The sequence below is a fragment of the Anomaloglossus baeobatrachus genome, chromosome 7 (assembly GCF_048569485.1).
Source record: "Anomaloglossus baeobatrachus isolate aAnoBae1 chromosome 7, aAnoBae1.hap1, whole genome shotgun sequence".
NCBI lineage: Eukaryota > Metazoa > Chordata > Amphibia > Anura > Aromobatidae > Anomaloglossus > Anomaloglossus baeobatrachus.
The window spans coordinates 234,201,293-234,220,081 of NC_134359.1; the positions used below are offsets into that span (position 1 = coordinate 234,201,293).

General features: G+C 45.7%; 1 protein-coding gene across 1 annotated transcript in view; it reads left to right on the forward strand.

Annotated features, from left to right (window-relative positions):
• Window positions 1–18,789, forward strand: part of CPPED1 (calcineurin like phosphoesterase domain containing 1) — a 136,910-nt gene that overhangs the window by 52,532 nt on the left and 65,589 nt on the right. The window contains exon 3 of the mRNA XM_075319115.1: window positions 7,149–7,571. Within this exon, the coding sequence (XP_075175230.1) occupies window positions 7,149–7,571 (423 nt within the window). The remainder of the gene's footprint in view (window positions 1–7,148; window positions 7,572–18,789) is intronic.

The following is an 18,789-nucleotide window of genomic DNA, read 5'->3' on the forward strand; positions in this document are numbered from 1 at the left end:
AATGTAAGTCTATGGGAAACCCAGATAACAACTATTCAGAACTATTCGGGCTTCCCATAGACTTACATTGCGTATCGACTTGTCGAATAGCGGCGAAGTATTCGGAAAATATTTGCGAAGTCGAATAATCGAAGTATTCGATCATCCCTATTAGTAGGTCAACATTGGTCCAACAAAATTTGACATGCTTTTGCCATAATAGAGTCCATTTCCAGAGTTAATATTGAGCACCTTAGTACGAAATGTTTGCCTTTTTCCAATAATAGAGGTAATAGTGTAATATTCTTGAAAAACAAGGGTTTTAACTTTTATTTGTGAAGGGAGAACTAGTCAAGGAGGCATAATTTCTAAACCAGTCAATTCTTTGGAAGTCCAGCAGATGACGAGGCAGTGTTATTTTACCAATAAAGTTTATTTTTCTCCTTATTTTCTAAGTAAAGTGACCTTTTCTGTAGCAGAACTCCCACTCTACGTTGACTTCAGGCATCTAAAGTTTCTCCAAACTTTTTGTTATTTTCCCTCCATCAACCGTAGTTTAATATAAAAGTGTTTAAGTGATGGTGGGAGTGATAAATGAAGCAATACTGTTTTGAGGAACATGTGTGGATTCTGTTGCGAGGATCTGCTGAAATGAAGCATGGAGGTTATTTTCACAGCACAAGGTGAACCAATAATGTGCACATTCAGACAGCTAACTGGACACCAGAGTATTTCAAAATGTAGAAAAATGCTTCAAGAAGGCTAGTTTAATAACACATAGACTTGAGATCTCGCAAGACAGGCAAATAGGACTCGGGATTTCAGAGCAATTTTCTTGGTTACCGTGCAATTTCTTTCATGCCTTGTTAACTCTCTGCCTTCTTTTCTTATCTTGTGCTTGGTAATGTCCTTTTTCTTCATTTTGATTTTTGTTTCATTTTTCATTTCTCGTAAGACTATATTTTTTTCAGCATCTAAACGGTTTAGAGTTTAGGCAAACTTTTTTTCTCTACAACTTGGATAAAAATGAAATATTGCAGAGATGAAATTAAGAGTCACGACTGTAAATCACCAGGCCGATCTCTCTTGATTCACACTCTTAAAGGGAACCGGTCACAAGAATTTTCGCTATTACACTATAAGAATCCCCTTCTGCAACTCCTGAGCTGCATTCTATAAAGGTTCATCTTGCTACTGGGCCCCATTTCAGCCCTAAATAACTTTATAAAATCTTAACTTTTGCTATGGTAATGAGATTTGTTGGCCTCGGGGGCAGGCTGTATTTCATCAGTTAACCCCTTCCTGCCGCTGTTCGCTGTCCCCCAGTGTTCATTTACATAGATGAGGCCGCCGCCCTCATGTTCCGCAGTGCTCCGGGAGTCTTGCGCATGTGCAGTGGCACTATCGCGAGACTGAACACTGTTTTCAAAACACGAGCGCCGGTGATGTTATTGCGCAGGCGTGAGATTATGGGCGGCGCTGTGAATATCATCACCAGCGTCATCCAAGTACCCGTCCTTAATTTCTACACGTAACTTAGCATCAGGCTGAGGCCACACGGGGATTACAGGGAGTTTTTGCATCACACTCAGCACACGTTCGCCGCACAGGGAGAGCCGAGGGTCATGTGACTGTGGTCCAATCGTGCGATCAGATCACAGTTGCGGAGGGGAGGGATTTATCTCCCTATCTCCTCCGTTGCCGGCTGATGCGACAATCGCACTGCACTTGCATTACATCGGTGTAACGCGAGAGCAATGCGATGTTTCCCTCGCCCCATATACTTGAATGGGTGCGAGTGAAACAAGATCGCATTGCACCTGCAGCATGCTGCGACTTTTCTCGGTCCGATTAGGCCCCATAGACTAATATTGGTCCGAGTGGAATGCAATATTTTTTTTATCGCATTCTACTCTCTCCGTATTACTACTATCGCTACACAGTCCGATCGCTTCTGCTGACCAAAAATGCTGATCTCCTCCTGTGAGTGTCGGCTTTCACAGGAAGTGAATCGTGGCAGCGACGGGTAATCAGCTGACCCCACGCTACCATTGCAACCCATTGGCGCCCCGTGATCGCATCATGGTGCCGTCGAAGGCAATGGGGACTGGCGCGATCCCCACTGGAGCACTTTAGATCACGCTGTCATAGTTTGACAATGCTATCTAAGGGATTAAAAGGCATGAGTAGATTTCACTGGTCGTGAAGGGGTTAAATTGTATCTATCACTGGGGTTTGTCACCTAATCTCAGAGCAGTGTAATGTAGAGGAGGAGACCCTGATTCCAGCCATATATCACTTACTGGGCTGCTTAGTTTAGTTTTTATAAAATCACTGTTTTATCATAAGGAGATTATCATTAGAGGACTAGTAAATCTGCTGCCACCTTGTCCAGCCACGCCCTATCAGTGATTAGCTGGTTTCTGCCTATGCACAGTGTTCATAAAGCTGCCAATCCGTGGTGTGGACGGGATTATACAGAGCTCAGGATTCAGAAAACTGGTAGATCTCCAACAGATAAAATATTTTTTTATCAAGACGGCAGCAACCAATAAAGTAAGTGCCACATCTCTGGTATCAGGGTCTCTGCTCCTATATCATGCTGCTCTCAGATGGTGTTGGAAAAACCTATTCACCTATAGCCTTTAATTATCAGGATTAAAAACACCAGGACCACTGATATTAAGCCGCTAGATCGTCAAACTTAGCTTTTAAAGGTCTTGGCGCCTTTCAGAAAATCTCATACTCAACTAAGCATGCTTGTGTTCTGAATGAGGAGAGGCATGTAAGCTGCTGCCATACTCCTCCGGTGCAGGTCATCTTCCATAAAAGATGGAACCAGTTGAAATCCATGTATAATATCAGGGTAAAGTTGGGACCAGGACAAGGTATTTTGGTGCCCTAGGCACATGAATTCTACCCATGCCTCAATGTAAGGGAATGGATCCGACACTAAGGAAACAGGACCCCTAACAAATACCTTCCGATGGGTCCGAGAACCACTTCCACTAGAATTGTTACCTTTATCGCCAAAAATTCCCAGCAAAAGTTTTAAAGTGTTCAACTTTAAAGGGAACCTGTCACTACTTTTTTGGCCTATAAGCTGCGGCCACCACCACCGGGCTCTTATATACAGCATTCTAACATGCTGTATATAAGAGCCCAGGCTGGGGGTATAACATAAAAAACACTTTATAATACTTACTGAACGGTCACGCGGTGGGCCTTATGGGCGTCTCCGGTGCCGGCGCCACCTCTTTTGTCCATCTTTCTGCGCCTTCTTCTCTAGCCGCGGTGCATGACGCATCCTATCTCATCCACACTTGCTGGCATTCAGGTCCTGAGCAGGGCAGATCAAAGCATTGTTGTGCGCCTGCGCAGGAACGGCGAGTGTGTATGACGTAGCCGCGTCATGCACCCAGGCTTCAGAAAGAGGACGAAGATGGCTGAAAGAGGAGGCGCCGGCACCGGACAACAGAGACTCCCATATGGCCAACCGCTTCGACTGTTAGGTAAGTATTATAAAGTGTTTTTTATGTTACACCCCCAGCCTGGGCTGTTATATACAACATTCTAACATGCTGTATATAAGAGCCCGGTGGTGGTGGCCGCAGCTTATAGGCCAAAAAGTGGTGCCAGGTTCACTTTAAGGGTGTGTCTTGACAGGCAATGCAGTTTCAAACCTAGATATAGAAGCATTCATTGTTTCAGACCATTTACAAAATACGAGGGCCAAACCGCGATTTTTAATCCTTGACATCCTGTATTTTGAATGTTAGGGCCAAGGATAGTGATTCAAACTAACATAGATTAAAGGGGTTGTCTGGTCTAAAATGAGAAGACTGCAGTAAATCTATGTATGTGTAATTTCGCACATGAGGCCACGACCAGCTAGTCGGATTCTAGCCAGGAGTCTGCATATCATATACTTGTGGCCACATGACCACCATTCCCGGCGCAAACACTTTAAAGTTCTTAAAGCACATATTTTGTGCGATGTGAGGGTTCACAGTCTGTAGTCACATAGAATAACTGCAGAGTAGTCATTTTAAACCAAACAACCCCTTTAACTATAATGGGAGCTGTTTTGTTTCAATTTAGGTGTTCATCATTTGACTAATAACCTAATGGAAACTAAACAGACCCCGATTATAGATAAAGGTATGCATTCGATGGTTGATGCATTTGTCATGAGACAGACGGCTTGCACAAGACTGATGATGTTGTCATGTAATAATGGTGGTTTTGTGCCATATTCATGTACTCATGGAGCTTCTGGTGTTGTATTCATGCACTGGTGGTGTTTCTGGAGCCATATTCATGTACTGATGGTGCTTCTGGTAACTTATATATACTTGTGCTTCACAAACTAGCAGTTGGCTGATGGCCGCACCAGTTGACGCACTCGCAACGACCAGACATAGGTGACCTATCCTAAGAATAAGATATCGAAGTTAAAGCACCGCTTCAGCTGTTTTTTTTTTTTTCTTCCAGTGTTGGAATGCCATTTTAAATTTTTTGTTTTTCTTTTTTACACACTACATCCGATGACGCTAATTTTACCCCCAGTGTGAGGCATTCAAACACTGCAAGTGCCTTGCGCTTGGCCAAGCATCGAGTGTACCCGAGCACAGCAATGCTCGGTCGAGTCGATAGCATACGTAAAGCACTCAAACTCTGAACTCAAAAACTGATTTTTTTTTCTTTTGTATAGTCAGTGTTTGGTAGAAAAACAAACTTTACTGTTCGGGTGGTCCAGTTATCTCTAATAATGAATTCCCAATGACGGTGCTCATTGGTTAGTTCATTATATCACTGACAGTGCTCATTGGCAGTGTTCATCATTTAGCATTGGCAGGGTTCATCTCCCAACTCAATTACTGATGCCTCACTTCTGCTGCAGCCTACATTCCTATAGTACAGTGTCCTACCACTTTGTGGACTGGCAACACCAGCAATTGAAATTAAATAAAGGGGATGAGATTTGAGTTACAAGAAAACAGCACTGCGATGCTGACAGACCTGCCATAACACAGTATAATTATTAGGCCGGGACCACACGGGGACTAATGCGATCCTCGCATGACACTCGGTTCACGCTCGCAGCACAGCAGAGCTGAGTGTCACTGCGACTGAGGTCCGATCATGCGATTGTAATGCGAGACTCTTTCTCTCGCACCCATTTAAGTCTATGGGGTGAGAGAAAGATTGTAAGGCACTCGCAGTACACCGGTGTACAGCGAGTACAGAGTGAGAATGGCAATAGCTGGCTACAGAGGAGAGAGGGAGATAAATCCCTCCCTCTCCTCCGTGCCGGCCCGCCCCTCATGAGCGGAGGAGAGGGAGGGATTTATCTCCCTCTCTCCTCTGTAGCCAGCTATTGCCATTCTCCCTCTGTACTCGCTGTACACCGGTGTACTGCGAGTGCCTTACAATCTTTCTCTCACCCCATAGACTTAAATGGGTGCGAGAGAAAGAGTCTCGCATTACACTCACAGCATGCTGCTATTGTTTTCTCGGTCCGATTGGGGCCGAGAAAATAATCGCTCATGGGTGCTGACACACAGGCTAATATTGGTCCGAGTGGAATGCGATGTTTTATTGGTCCGATTTTCATGCCGTGTGTCTTAGGCCTTGTAAAGATCTGTCAGTGCTGCTTACCACTAGGGATAAGTGGTGCCATTTATCTTTTACAATAGTGCACCAACAACACCAAGTCTTCCAGTGATACCGCTGGGGTGTCCGTAGCTGCCGATGTCGCCTTATTCATTCAGCCTAGACCAGTGTGCAGTCAGCAGTAGCAGCAGTTTAGTGATGCCTCATACACTAGCACAGAGCGAAGACTGCTGAGTGCTGGCTTCTTGTTAATCTGATGCCAAGGCAGTGCTCAATGCACCTCTACCTGTGTCACTGGTGCCAAATATCTCCATGAAGCTTAGGTGACTCGCCTATGAGTAGCAGCACTGGCAACTCTGATCTCTGCCTGGTGCCACGTAAGACCCTGGCTGACACTACCTCAGAAGAAGCAGTGCTCAGCAGTCGGTCTGTGCCCAATGCCAGCACTCAGGACTAGAGATGAGCGAACCTGTGGAAGTTTGGTTTATCAGGTTCAGCTGGACTTTAAAGTTTGGGACCTGGACTTGACCTGAATTCAATTTGAAGTCACTGAAGGCATTTCGGCCATAAACAGAACACTTTTGGTTGAGGGAAAGTGGGATTTTTTTTTTTTTTTTTTTTTTGTGTGTGCACACTACATCCAATAACACTGATTTTACACCCGGTCGAGCCATCAAACACTGCAAGCAGCTCATACTGGGCTGAGAATTGAGTGTACACTGCGATGCTCCCTTGAGTGGGTAGCATAAAGCTGTGTCTGTACAACCACCGAACTTTAAAGTGAGTTCACTCATCTCTACTCAGGATGTAATTGGTGTCAGACAGAGCTCATCAGTTGCCTTAGATTTTTTTTTTCCTCTTTTCTTCCTTTGAAATTGCTCCTTTTTCTGTCTGCTTCATGGGAGGTGGCACGTTAGGCAGATGTCTCCCTGCCTACCCCTCCTTCCGGCCATGGTTAGGATAGCCCCACAAAGAAGAAATAGCTGGGTTTTGACATACTTTTAATTTCAATCTATAATTTTACAATAGACGTGGAATGAGCTATCTATATAGGAGGTTACACAAAAAGAACAAGGGTATAACCCCCTTTGACAACTATAAATGTCTTAGATTTACACCTATCTCAAGAAAGGGTCAACATCTCACATCACTGCGAACGAAGAAGTGGTCAAGCATGCATGGCTCTTACCTTTCTCGTAAATGGAGGTTTTAAAAATGCTTCCTTGGCTATTTTCGGAACCCCCATTGAAGTGATGCATGGCCACCCCTCTTATTTCACAGCCTGCCAGATGAGGCCCCTTCTCGAAACCCTCATTTATTAAATATTTATGACCTTTTCTGTGGACATGTTATAAATGTCTGAGATGTGATAGCACTCTACTTTTTTTTTTTCTTACACGACTGTTTTGTGGCCACTTTTTGGAAACCTGAGGTTGCCTTATTTGTGAATATCCTTAGATTAGTTGATCTTCTTATAGTTGAGTAAATTTCTTTGTGAATGAATATTATATAGCCTTTGAGACTATGAGTCTAATTGTGGTTTATTTTTTCAGGAATTGAGTGGAAAGCAGCTCAAGAACGGGATCTGAAAACCGTCCTCCTGAAGACCAACCCTGACATCCCAATGGTGTTTGTCAGTGGAAACCATGACATCGGCAACGCACCAACCCCTGAGACCATACAGGCCTACTGCGACAACTGGGGAGATGACTACTTCTCCTTTTGGGTTGGTGGAGTTTTCTTTCTAGTCTTAAACACACAGTTGTTCTTTGATGCATCGAAGTGCCCTGAGCAGAAGGAGAATCAAGACAAGTGGCTGGCTGAGCAGCTGGCCATAGCCAAACAGCGGTCTTGCCAGCGAGTTATCGTTTTGCAGCACATCCCTCTCTTTCTCCAGAAACCTGATGAAGATAATAACTATTTCAACCTGGAAAAATCACTTCGACAAGAGCTATTAGAGATGTTTCATAAAGCAGGTACTGTGCTTTAATAACGATAAATAATTCATGCCGATGTGTCCTTGTCTGCTTTGTTATAGAAGAAATACTACACTCTCATATCCCCAGTATGTTTGGTATGAGATTTACAGAAACATATTACTGGTATCTGATCTGCCCTTCAGTGCGGAGAAACACGTTTTGCCTGAAGAGTTTTGATGTGGCCTTAATCCCTATTTATTGAATCTGCCAAAAGGCATAATATATCACTGCTTACAAGATAGAGTGTACATGGCTTGATACTGTCAGTTGCAGTGACTTTTAGCAAAAAAATAAAAATAGGCCCTTTAATGCTATTTTTTTTATATTTGAACATAAATGCAAAAACTATATATAAAATTTGCATACAAATTAGATAGCTTTGTGAGTGTTTTTATTGCTCATACTAGTAAAAAAAATCGGGGGATGAAACTAGTTGTAAGAATAATTACATTTTAACTTTTATTAAATACTAGCTGTAGTACCCCTCCTCTTTCGCCCCCAGAAGGGTTATTGGGGCTAATGCTGTATTTTGGAGGCTATGTAGGGCTCAAAATGTATATAGGAGGCTATGTGGGGCTTATACTGTATGTAGGGGTTGTATGGGGCTCATACTAGATATAGGGGGCTGTGTGAGGGCTCATACTGTACACAGGGGGGCTGTGTGAGGGCTCATACTGTATATAGGAGGCAGTGTGGGGGCTGATTTTGTATTTAGGGAGATATGTGCGGTCTCATGCTGTATATAGAGGGCTATGTGAGGGCTCATACTGTACACGGGGGGGTACACGGGGGCTGTGTGAGGGCTCATACTGTATATAGGAGGCAGTGTGGGGGCTGATTTTGTATTTAGGGAGATATGTGCAGTCTCCTGCTGTATATAGAGGGCTATGTGAGGGCTCATGCTCTATATAGAGTTGTACTATATGTAGGGGTGCTCTCTATAGGCTCATACTGTATATAGAGGGATATCCGTATACTTACTTCTGCTCAATACTAAAAGGAACCGGTCACCGGATGTTTATAATACTTACCTAACGGTCAGTGCGGAGAAGATTGGTCGGATGGGTGTCTCCGTTCTCCGGGTCCCGCGCCTCCTCTTTCGGCCATCTTTGTCCTCCTTCTGAAGCTATAGTGGATGACGCGTTCTACATCATCTACACTAGCTGGCATTGAGGTCCTGCGCAGGCGCACTTTGATCTGCCCTGAGCAGAGAACCGTTGTTTTCTTCCAGAGAAATCCATGTATTTCTTAATATGTAAATGAACTGTTGGGCTAGATATAGTTGTCCCCGAGAATCTGCCTTTGAACCTCATTTTAATTTAAAAGGGGGTGCTACCAGTTTGAGACATGCAGTGACTGACAGTTTGCTCTCCTGATCTACATGGCAACGCCCTCTTTAATTTCAGATGAATTCTGGAGTCAAATTCTCAGAAAGATGTATGTCCGGCTTTTATAGACTCTAACCTGTTTCAGGAAACGGCACATGTACATAGCCACAACGAACAGACTCCGACACTTTATTTTGTATTGAAGTATCTAAAGCTGGTGTAGTAAGTTCATTATGAAGGGAGTGGAGCATGGTCAGCTGTAACCATTGTGATTATCCGCTGTATTCAGAGGTGTCACCCATCACATTGTAAAGGGTACTTTACACACAACGATATCGCTAACAATTTATCGTCGGGGTCACGTCGTTAGTGACGCACATCTGGCGCCGTTAGCGATATCTTTGTGTATGACTAAAAGGAGCGACGATCAACGATCGCAAAAACGTCAAAAATCGTTGCTTGTTGACACGATGCTCCTTTTCATAATATCGTTGGTGGTGCATGCCGCTGGTTGTTTGTTGTTCCTGCGGCAGCACACATCACTATGTGTGACACCGCAGGAACGATGAACATCTCCTTACCTGTTTCCACCGGAAAGGAGGAAGGAAGGAGGTGGGCGGCATGTTCCGGCCGCTCATCTTCACCCCTCCTCTGCTATTGGGCGGTCGCTTAGTGACGCTGAACGAACCGCCCCCTTAAAGGAGAGATTGTTCGGTGTCTCCAGTGACGTCGCTAAGCAGGTATTTGACGTGATGTCGCAGCGTGTAAAGCACCCTTAAGTCTATGTTCATGTGTGGGGGATTTTTTTTTTTGGGGGGTTAGAGGGGTTTTTTTTCTTTTTTTTCTGGAGGCAAAACATGTTCTTTTGGCAGTAAAGAAGCTGTTTACAAAAGGCAGATCTTGCTACATTTTTGCTGCTTTTTCTTGCGTTTTTTTTTTATGTCCGTTGAAAGAGCTAGGCATTTTGCATTGCTTGGAGTCCAGAAGCACCACAGAACCAGATGTTAATTGTGTTGAAAGTGAGCGGAGGAAACGGATGTTAGGGTAACTGTTAATGAGGTGGTTCACTACTCTGCAATCATGGCCACATCTCTGTAAAACTGATAGGGAAGGCTTTTTCTAATTACCTTCTTCAGCCAATTCTGCCTCTGAGTGGCGCTATTGCAGTGGCTCCGTGACCTCTGAGATCCGGTGATGTCACATCAACTTCCAGTTGTCCCAACATCACCGAGGTCACGCAATGCTAATGAGCGGACCGCAATGCGCTGCTCAGAGGCAGAATTGGCTGAACAAGGTATATGAAAAAAGCCTTCCCTATCAGTTTTACAGGGATGTGGCCACTATTGCAGAGTAGTGAACCACCCTTGAATCGCCTCGTCTTCAGTGTAGGGTTAGAAAATTCTTAAAAGAAAAAACGTAAAGATTACACTTGGAAAGTCTCGGCCATTTATAACTGCAGGATCTGACTACACTCACTGTTGTAGTCTGTAACCATGGAGATGCATAAGAATATAGAATGTTTTTAACAAAGAATAATTACAAAGTAGCTTCATTTTTGTCGTAAAAAAGCAAGACCTTTCATTTGTATAGTTAACCACTTTACCTGTGTAAAATGAGCTGTACTCGTTAGTTGCGCTCAGCATGTCTTCCAACCTGTCTTTTTGTGTAATTAAAAAAAAAACAATCCCTGCAAGGCACCTTGCTTCAAAGAGAAGTGTAGCATGATGGCATTAGAATCATTTAAATACTAAATGTGTTTTGTGCTACTAAGCTGTACACCGCATGCGATGCATATCAATGCCGAATACTATGTTTGCTTACTGTTTCTTCACGGGGCATAACATCTACCAAGATCTGACAGTCTCTCCAGCTTGGACCCCCACTGATTCTCTAATTGCAGGTCTTTACTGCTCCGAGAATGTATCCTCAGAGGTGTACGGTATTATAAGAATTAAGATGGAATTTTACATTGTCAATTGTACATCAGACCCAAATATTGTGTGTCGTATGCTTTTCATTTAGGGTATCAGAGAAGGGTCTGGACTTGCCAACCCCACTACTACTGTGGGAGTAACTGTGGAGCGAGCAGAATCTTCCTGCTGAGCTGACATGTCTTCACTTCCGCTCCCTTGTAGTGTAACAGACAGATATACTGACCCTATATGTTCCTCACTGTATTCTGTTGACTTCATTTCTCTGCAGAGTTTGGTTTGATTAGTCAGTAGAAAAAGAATGAAGAACTACCGTATTTGTCGGACCATAAGACGCAGCGGACCATAAGACGCAGCGGTCCTTAAGACGCAGCGGACCATAAGACGCACCCTGGTTTTAAAGGAGGAAAATAGGAAAATTAAAAATTTTTAGCAAAAATTGTGGTCATGGCACACTGTTATGGGGCGAGGATCTGCTTTTGACACTGTATGGGGGTAATTTAAAGAAAAAAAAAAAAAAAACTGCGTGCAGTTCCCCCAATTTTGATAACCAGCCAAGATAAAGTCTCACAGCTGGGGGCTACAGCCTGCTCCTGCCTTTGATGACCTGCTCCACCACCACCGTGCCCACCTTTACCCGCTCCACCACCACCGCACTGCAGCCATCGCACTATAAGATGCACCCCCACACTTTCCCTCAATATTTGGGGGGGAGAAAAGTGCGTCTAGGGCTACATGCGCACACTTCTTTTTTTGGTGCGTTTTTGGCTGCAGTTTATTTCTGACATCTGACTTCCCAGCAAAGTCTATGAGAAGTCAGATTTTCTATGCGCACATTGCAGTTTATTTGTCAGCGTTTTATTTGTCAAAAGTTTGTGACAAAAAAAATGCAGCATGTTCATTCTTCCTGCGTTTTTGTCAACATTTGTCACAAAAACGCACCTATAATTAGAAGCATTTTTTGTGACATTTCCAGGCTCTCTCTGACAAGGTGCAGTTTTTGCTGCAGTTTTGGCTGCAGTTTGTGAACACAAAAAGATGCAGCGTGCGCATGTAGCCTTATAGTCCGAAAAATACGGTATATAGGATTTCAGAAAAATCAGCTATATTTTTAAAGTAACACAAAGATCCCAATTAATCAAAGCTTTAAGGGCCTGTGCACACGTTGCAGATTTGTTGCAGGTTTTTTTTCTGCTCAGATTTGTCACAATTTTCTGATGACTGTAAAGTGAATGAGAATCCTGAAGTATCATGAACACTTTGCTTATTTTCTCCTTGTAGATTTAAATTTGCATGAGGCCAATTCTTTCAGCATTTTTGCTGCAGATTTCACTTATAAGCGAGTGTGAAAAATCTTCACCAAAAACGCATGTAAAAAAAACAATTCATCAAAAAACTCTACATAATTGCATGTTTTTACCGCTGCGTTTTTCCTGCCAAGAGATGCAGAAATAGTGCAGAAATTTCAGCACCAAATTCTTAACATGTGCATATACCTGTAGCGCCCATCCTCGCCAGGTCCGAGGGGGGCGGGCGCCCCTCCACTCACCTGCCCAGTTCCACGCTCCCGCGCGTGCTCCTGCTCCCAGCTTCTGGCAGCGGCGTCCTTCCTCTCTACTGCCCTGCAGCCTCCTCTCCTGCTCCAGGTCCTGCCGTGGTGTCTTCACACTCCCGACCGTGCGCTCTGCTTCTGTCCCGGAGTCTGCTGCAACCTCTTCCTGCTTCCAGGCCACACGCAGGACTTCTGCAAGTGCTCATAGGGTGCACGCGTGGCCACACCCCCTTTCTTAAGTGGTAGCGTCCCATTACCTGTTACCTAAAGGGTATTTTAGTCCGCCTTCCCTGACAGGAGGCACCTGAGCAACGTTGCTTGTAGCGCATTGCTAGTTCTCATGCCTCCGGCTGTTACTGTGTCTAGTCCCTGTTCCAGTCTCTAATTACTAACCTCTGTCTCGTCCTAAAGCCTGCTCACCTCCATTGCCTATGTGCTGTCCCATCATAGCCTCTACTGCAATGTCGTCCAACTGAGCTATCTCCTGACTGTCACCGCACCTGAGTCTTCACCACCAGTGCTGTCTTTGTCCAGATCTACTCTTCAGTGCCGTCTCGTCTCTGCCTCCATCGTAGTGCCACTATATCCCAGACTCCTGTACTGGACATTGTGACTGTATCCGTCTGTAAGAGATGGCCCCCCTCTGGTCCCTGGCTGCAGTGCATTTAGGCCTTCTGTTGGAAGCGCCGCACAGTCCCTGTATAGGGGTTCGCTGCTGGTTGCTTCCTCATAGGAGTCCGGTGCACAGTCCGGTGGGTCCACCCCCGGATGCTCACCGTCCATTGGAGAGCGTAATAATACCTTTAAGGGTTGTCCAGTCTTAAGCCTTAAGTCTGCTGTCGCTCTGTGTGTGTGTGTCGCTCTGTGTGTGTGTGTCGCTCTGTGTGTGTGTGTCGCTCTGTGTGTGTGTGTCGCTCTGTGTGTGTGTGTCGCTCTGTGTGTGTGTGTCGCTCTGTGTGTGTGTGTCGCTCTGTGTGTGTGTGTGTGTCGCTCTGTGTGTGTGTGTCGCTCTGTGTGTGTGTGTCGCTCTGTGTGTGTGTCGCTCTGTGTGTGTGTCGCTCTGTGTGTGTGTCGCGCTGTGTGTGTGTCGCTCTGTGTGTGTGTGTCGCTCTGTGTGTGTGTCGCTCTGTGTGTGTGTCGCTCTGTGTGTGTGTCGCTCTGTGTGTGTGTCGCTCTGTGTGTGTGTGTGTCGCTCTGTGTGCGTGTGTCGCTCTGTGTGTGTGTGTCGCTCTGTGTGCGTGTGTCGCTCTGTGTGCGTGTGTCGCTCTGTGTGTGTGTGTCGCTCTGTGTGTGTGTGTCGCTCTGTGTGTGTCGCTCTGTGTGTGTGTGTCGCTCTGTGTGTGTGTGTCGCTCTGTGTGTGTGTGTCGCTCTGTGTGTGTGTGTCGTTCTGTGTGTGTGTGTCGTTCTGTGTGTGTGTGTCGTTCTGTGTGTGTGTGTCGTTCTGTGTGTGTGTGTCGTTCTGTGTGTGTGTGTCGTTCTGTGTGTGTCGCGCTGTGTGTGTGTCGCTCTGTGTGTGTCGCTCTGTGTGTGTCGCTCTGTGTGTGTCGCTCTGTGTGTGTCGCTCTGTGTGTGTCGCTCTGTGTGTGTCGCTCTGTGTGTGTCGCTCTGTGTGTCGCTCTGTGTGTGTCGCTCTGTGTGTGTCGCTCTGTGTGTGTCGCTCTGTGTGTGTGTGTCGCTCTTTGTGTCGCTCTGTGTGTTGCTCTGTGTCGCTCTGTGTGTGTCGCTCTGTGTGTGTCGCTCTGTGTGTGTCGCTCTGTGTGTGTCGCTCTGTGTGTGTGTGTCGCTCTGTGTGTGTGTGTGTGTGTGTCGCTCTTTGTGTCGCTGTGTGTGTTGCTCTGTGTGTGTCGCTCTGTGTGTGTCGCTCTGTGTGTGTCGCTCTGTGTGTGTGTGTGTCGCTCTGTGTGTGTGTGTGTCGCTCTGTGTGTGTGTGTGTCGCTCTGTGTGTGTGTGTGTCGCTCTGTGTGTGTGTGTGTGTCGCTCTGTGTGTGTGTGTGTGTCGCTCTGTGTGTGTGTGTGTCGCTCTGTGTGTGTGTGTGTGTGTCGCTCTGTGTGTGTGTGTGTCGCTCTGTGTGTGTGTGTGTCGCTCTGTGTGTGTGTGTGTGTGTCGCTCTGTGTGTGTGTGTGTGTGTCGCTCTGTGTGTGTGTGTGTGTGTGTCGCTCTGTGTGTGTGTGTGTGTGTCGCTCTGTGTGTGTGTGTGTGTGTCGCTCTGTGTGTGTGTGTGTCACACTGTGTCTCACTCTGTGTCTGCAGACTTGTGAATCCTCACATCTCGCTTACTATGAGCATTCTTTACACTGGGAGTGGAATTCACATGACCTCAAGTATGTGATCTGCATACATGCAGTCACATACCGACATGACTGTATCCGATTTTGCTCCATGCAATTGTATTGAATGAGGCTGGACACATCTGGTCAGATTGTGGTCGGGTGTATGCAAATCACATACTTGGAGTCACATGACCATCCAATCACTTTATTGTAAAAGTGGCTGCAAACCTGAAGCTTAAGACTGGACAAAACCTTTAACACCAGAAAACTGGCATAGAAAAGCTTTGAAAAATTGCTAAAGTTTTGCACAATGCAAGGCGGCCCAAATATTTCTCGACTTTTACCATTTTCACTCATTTTTCTCAAAGCACCAACAAAATGTGTGCTTCACAGCGGGAGAGCAACAACTGAATGGCAGCAGGAGCCGGCTTCTGCGGACGCTTGTAACCACAGTAAACATCAGGTAACCAAGAAGCCCTTTCCTTGGTTACCCGATATTTACGTTCGTTACCAGCATCCGCCGCTCTCAGCTGTCAGTGTCGGCTTCCTGCTCTCTGCACACGTAGCCGGAGTAATTAACCCGATGTGTACTGTGGCTAGGAGAGCAGGGAACAGGGAGCCGGCACTGGCAGTGTGAGAGCGGCGGACGCTGGTAACGAAGGTAAATATCGGGTAACCAAGGGAAGGGCTTCTTGGTTACCCAATGTTTACTGTGGTTACCAGCGTCCGCAGAAGCCGGCTCCCTGCTGCCTGCACACGTAGCAGAGTACACATCGGGTAATTAACCCGATGTGTACTGTGGCTAGGTGTGCAGGGAGCCAGCGCTAAGCGGTGCGCGTTGGTAACCAAGGTAAATATCTGGTTGGTTACCCAATATTTACCTTAGTTACCAAGCGCAGCATGCTTCCACGTGTAGCGACGCTCCAGTGATCCCTGGCAGGTCAGGTTGCTGGTGGGATCGCTGGAGCGTCACTTAGTGTGACATCTCAGCAGCGACCTCCTAGCAATTTACCAGCGATCCCTATTAGGTTGTATCGTTGTTGGGATCGCTGGTAAGTTCTTTTGTGTAACTGGGCCTTTAGCTACCATGTGTGTACCTTAGAGAGAACGCTATTTCTGGCCATTGTATGACTTCATTTGTACCCTATGCAGGCTCTACCTCTAATTTTTAGTTGTCTCTGAGCTAGTGGATGTGTGTGTATTTATATACACAGCCCAGACAGAAATGAGGGTTTCCTGCTCTTCTTATCTGTATCACACAAACAGGGGACGCATGGAAGACACTATACAGCATTCCTGGTCTGGGTGTCTGGATGTGAATTCCCAAGACTGATATGAAATACATGTGCTGCCAGTCTCTCTTAGTGCTGCATGCTCCTCACTCCTCTTTATTACTCTCACCATAGAGTATAATACAAGGTGTAACCTGATGCTGCACAGTCCATCTTGCTTTGGCCATATTGGATTTGTGCTAAGGGTAGGTTGGGGGGGGCAGGGTTTAAGTGAATAATTAAAGGGTTGGTCCACTACGTAGCATAGTGGCCACACATTGATGTAAAGCTCATAAAGCAGGCTTTTCTGAAATACCTTGTGTAGTCAATTGGCGCTATTGCAGTCCGCTCATCACGTGACCTCTGAGACAGGTGATGTGACATCAACTTCCAGTTGACCCGACATCACTGAGGCGGCCCCAGTCTCCCTGAGTGAGTGGGCTGTGGGCGGAGTTTCACCGCTTGTTACAGCCCAGCATCTCGCCCGCTCTCCTTCGTTGTAGAGCGCCATCGGCAGGAGCGATGCTGGGCTGTGACGAGTGGTGAAATTCCGCCCACAGACCCGTCACTCAGGGAGACTGGAGCCCACCTCGGTGATATCGGGTCAGCTGGAAGTTGATGTGACATCACCGGATCTCAGCGGTAACAGAGCCCGGGGGTCATTTGATGGGGATTATCTGAGCACAATAGCGCCGCTCAGATGCAGAATGTACTACACAAGGTATTTGAGAAAAGCCTTCGTTATGAGCTTTACATCGATGTGGCCACTATGTTGTTTAGTGAATCAATCCTTTAACCAGGAGACTGAGGAAGAAAAGAAAGTGTCTCATCAGTGTAGAAAGAGTCAGATTTCTACGATAATATTTATTACGTAGTTTCTTTTATTGGTTTGTACTATTGATCTATACAGAGTTTGTTGAAATGACGGAGGCCATTGACGTATACCCAGGTGATTTGGCTATTGCAGCCTTATGGGAGAAATGAAGAGCATCATTTATATCTGATGTTAGATGGCGTTTTTGTATAACAGGAGCCTTTATTGATTGTACGTGTCTGGTGTGATTGCCGTGGTAAGAGCCGTCACTGTCCTTTTCACTCGTTAAAGCATCCAGCATTCTGACAGGGAAAGTCTACTTTTTGCTAACCACCTTTGATTTGCTGCCTGTTTTGATCTGCTCAGTTGGCAGGTTTTTACGCCGTCGCACCTTCCAGAACATTTTTACGGAGAACAAATGACACCTACTTAGATCTTCATACTGATTTTATTATAGACCAAGATGGACACGTTTTACAAGCTCTCATGTAAGAGCCTGTGTTTTAGTAGAAATATAGGCGATATTGTCTTGCCTGTAGCTCGGGGTAAGGGTCATGTAGTTGTTCTTGTAAACAGTTTTTCCTTATTCTACTTGGATGGATGTGTTGACCCTGTTCTTTCTCTTTTTTTAGTGTCTTTCTGTATGGCTTTGTCAGGCATCATATGTGTTTTGCTGCTTGTATTGTATGCCTTTGTTAAGATTCCTCCAGACCAAGAACCGACCATGAGTTGGCTGAACATTCTCCATGATAGTCTATGAAAGATGAAGAAAACATCTGTATGTTAGCCGGCAAAAAAACAAATTATATATGATTTGTTTGTGGTCTGTTACCATGGAGATGTAAGGGCTGTGGACACAAAACAGTCAACAATGTTTAAATTGTCTCTTCAGGGAGGAAGGTGACGAAGTTTAGTGCCACCTAATGGAAGTACCAATCCTAAAAGTCAAAAGTGGCCCTTTAATGAGCCTCTTCACATGACTTAGGATTTATGCCAGATCAGAACCTCAATTTGCAGACACTGTGTTTCGGGGTAATTGCCCCTCGTCAGTGCAAAGTATGAGATCTGATCTGGCTGTATGAAAAGCTATAGTGGGTTTTAAGGGGAAAGCCTTTTCTCCTTGCAGAGACTGACAAGTGAAAAGGCTCGATAAAGGGCCACTTTTGACTTTTAGGATTGCTACTTCCAATAGGTGTCATTAGAGTTAAGGGTGCTTTACACGCTGCGACATCGCTAGCGATGTCGTGCGCGACAGCACCCGCCCCCCGTCGTTTGTGCGACATTTGGTGATCGCTGCCATAGCGAACATTATCGCTATGGAAGCGTCACACGCACATACATTTTCAGCGACATCGCTGTGACCGCCAAACAATCCCTCCTACATGGGAGAGGTGCGTTCGGCGTCATAGTGACGTCACTGCTGCGTCACTAAGCGGCCGCCCAATAGCAGAGAAGGGGCGGAGCTGAGCGGCCGGAACATGCCACCCACCTTCTTCCTTCCTCATTGCCGGTGGACACAGGTAAGGAGATGTTCGTCGTTCCTGCGGTGTCACACATAGCGATGTGTGACGCCGCAGGAACGACGAACAACAAGCGGCATGCACAACCAACGATATTATGAAAAGGAGCGACGTGTCAACGATCAATGAATTTTGACGTTTTTGCGATCGTTGATCGTCGCTCCTTGTTGTCACACACTGCGATGTCGCTAACGGCGCTGGATGTGCGTCACTAACGACGTGACCCCGACAATATATCGTTAGCGATGTCGCAGCGTGTAAAGCCCCCTTTAGTCTCCTTCCTCCCTGAAGAGACAATTTGAATCTTAAGAGTAAAGTTTTAACTCTTTCACCTCAACAATGTTTAGGCAGAGTTGCTTAATTTTTTTTTTTCTTAATTTCTTCAAGCCATTGTATTGAAGGCGCACATGTCCTCTAATATTCTCTAGGTACACATTTGAGTAACGTTTGCTTGTTTTTCCACTGCACCAATCGATCTGGGGTATTTACATAGACATCTATTGGAGCAGAGGGTGCATACTCCGACT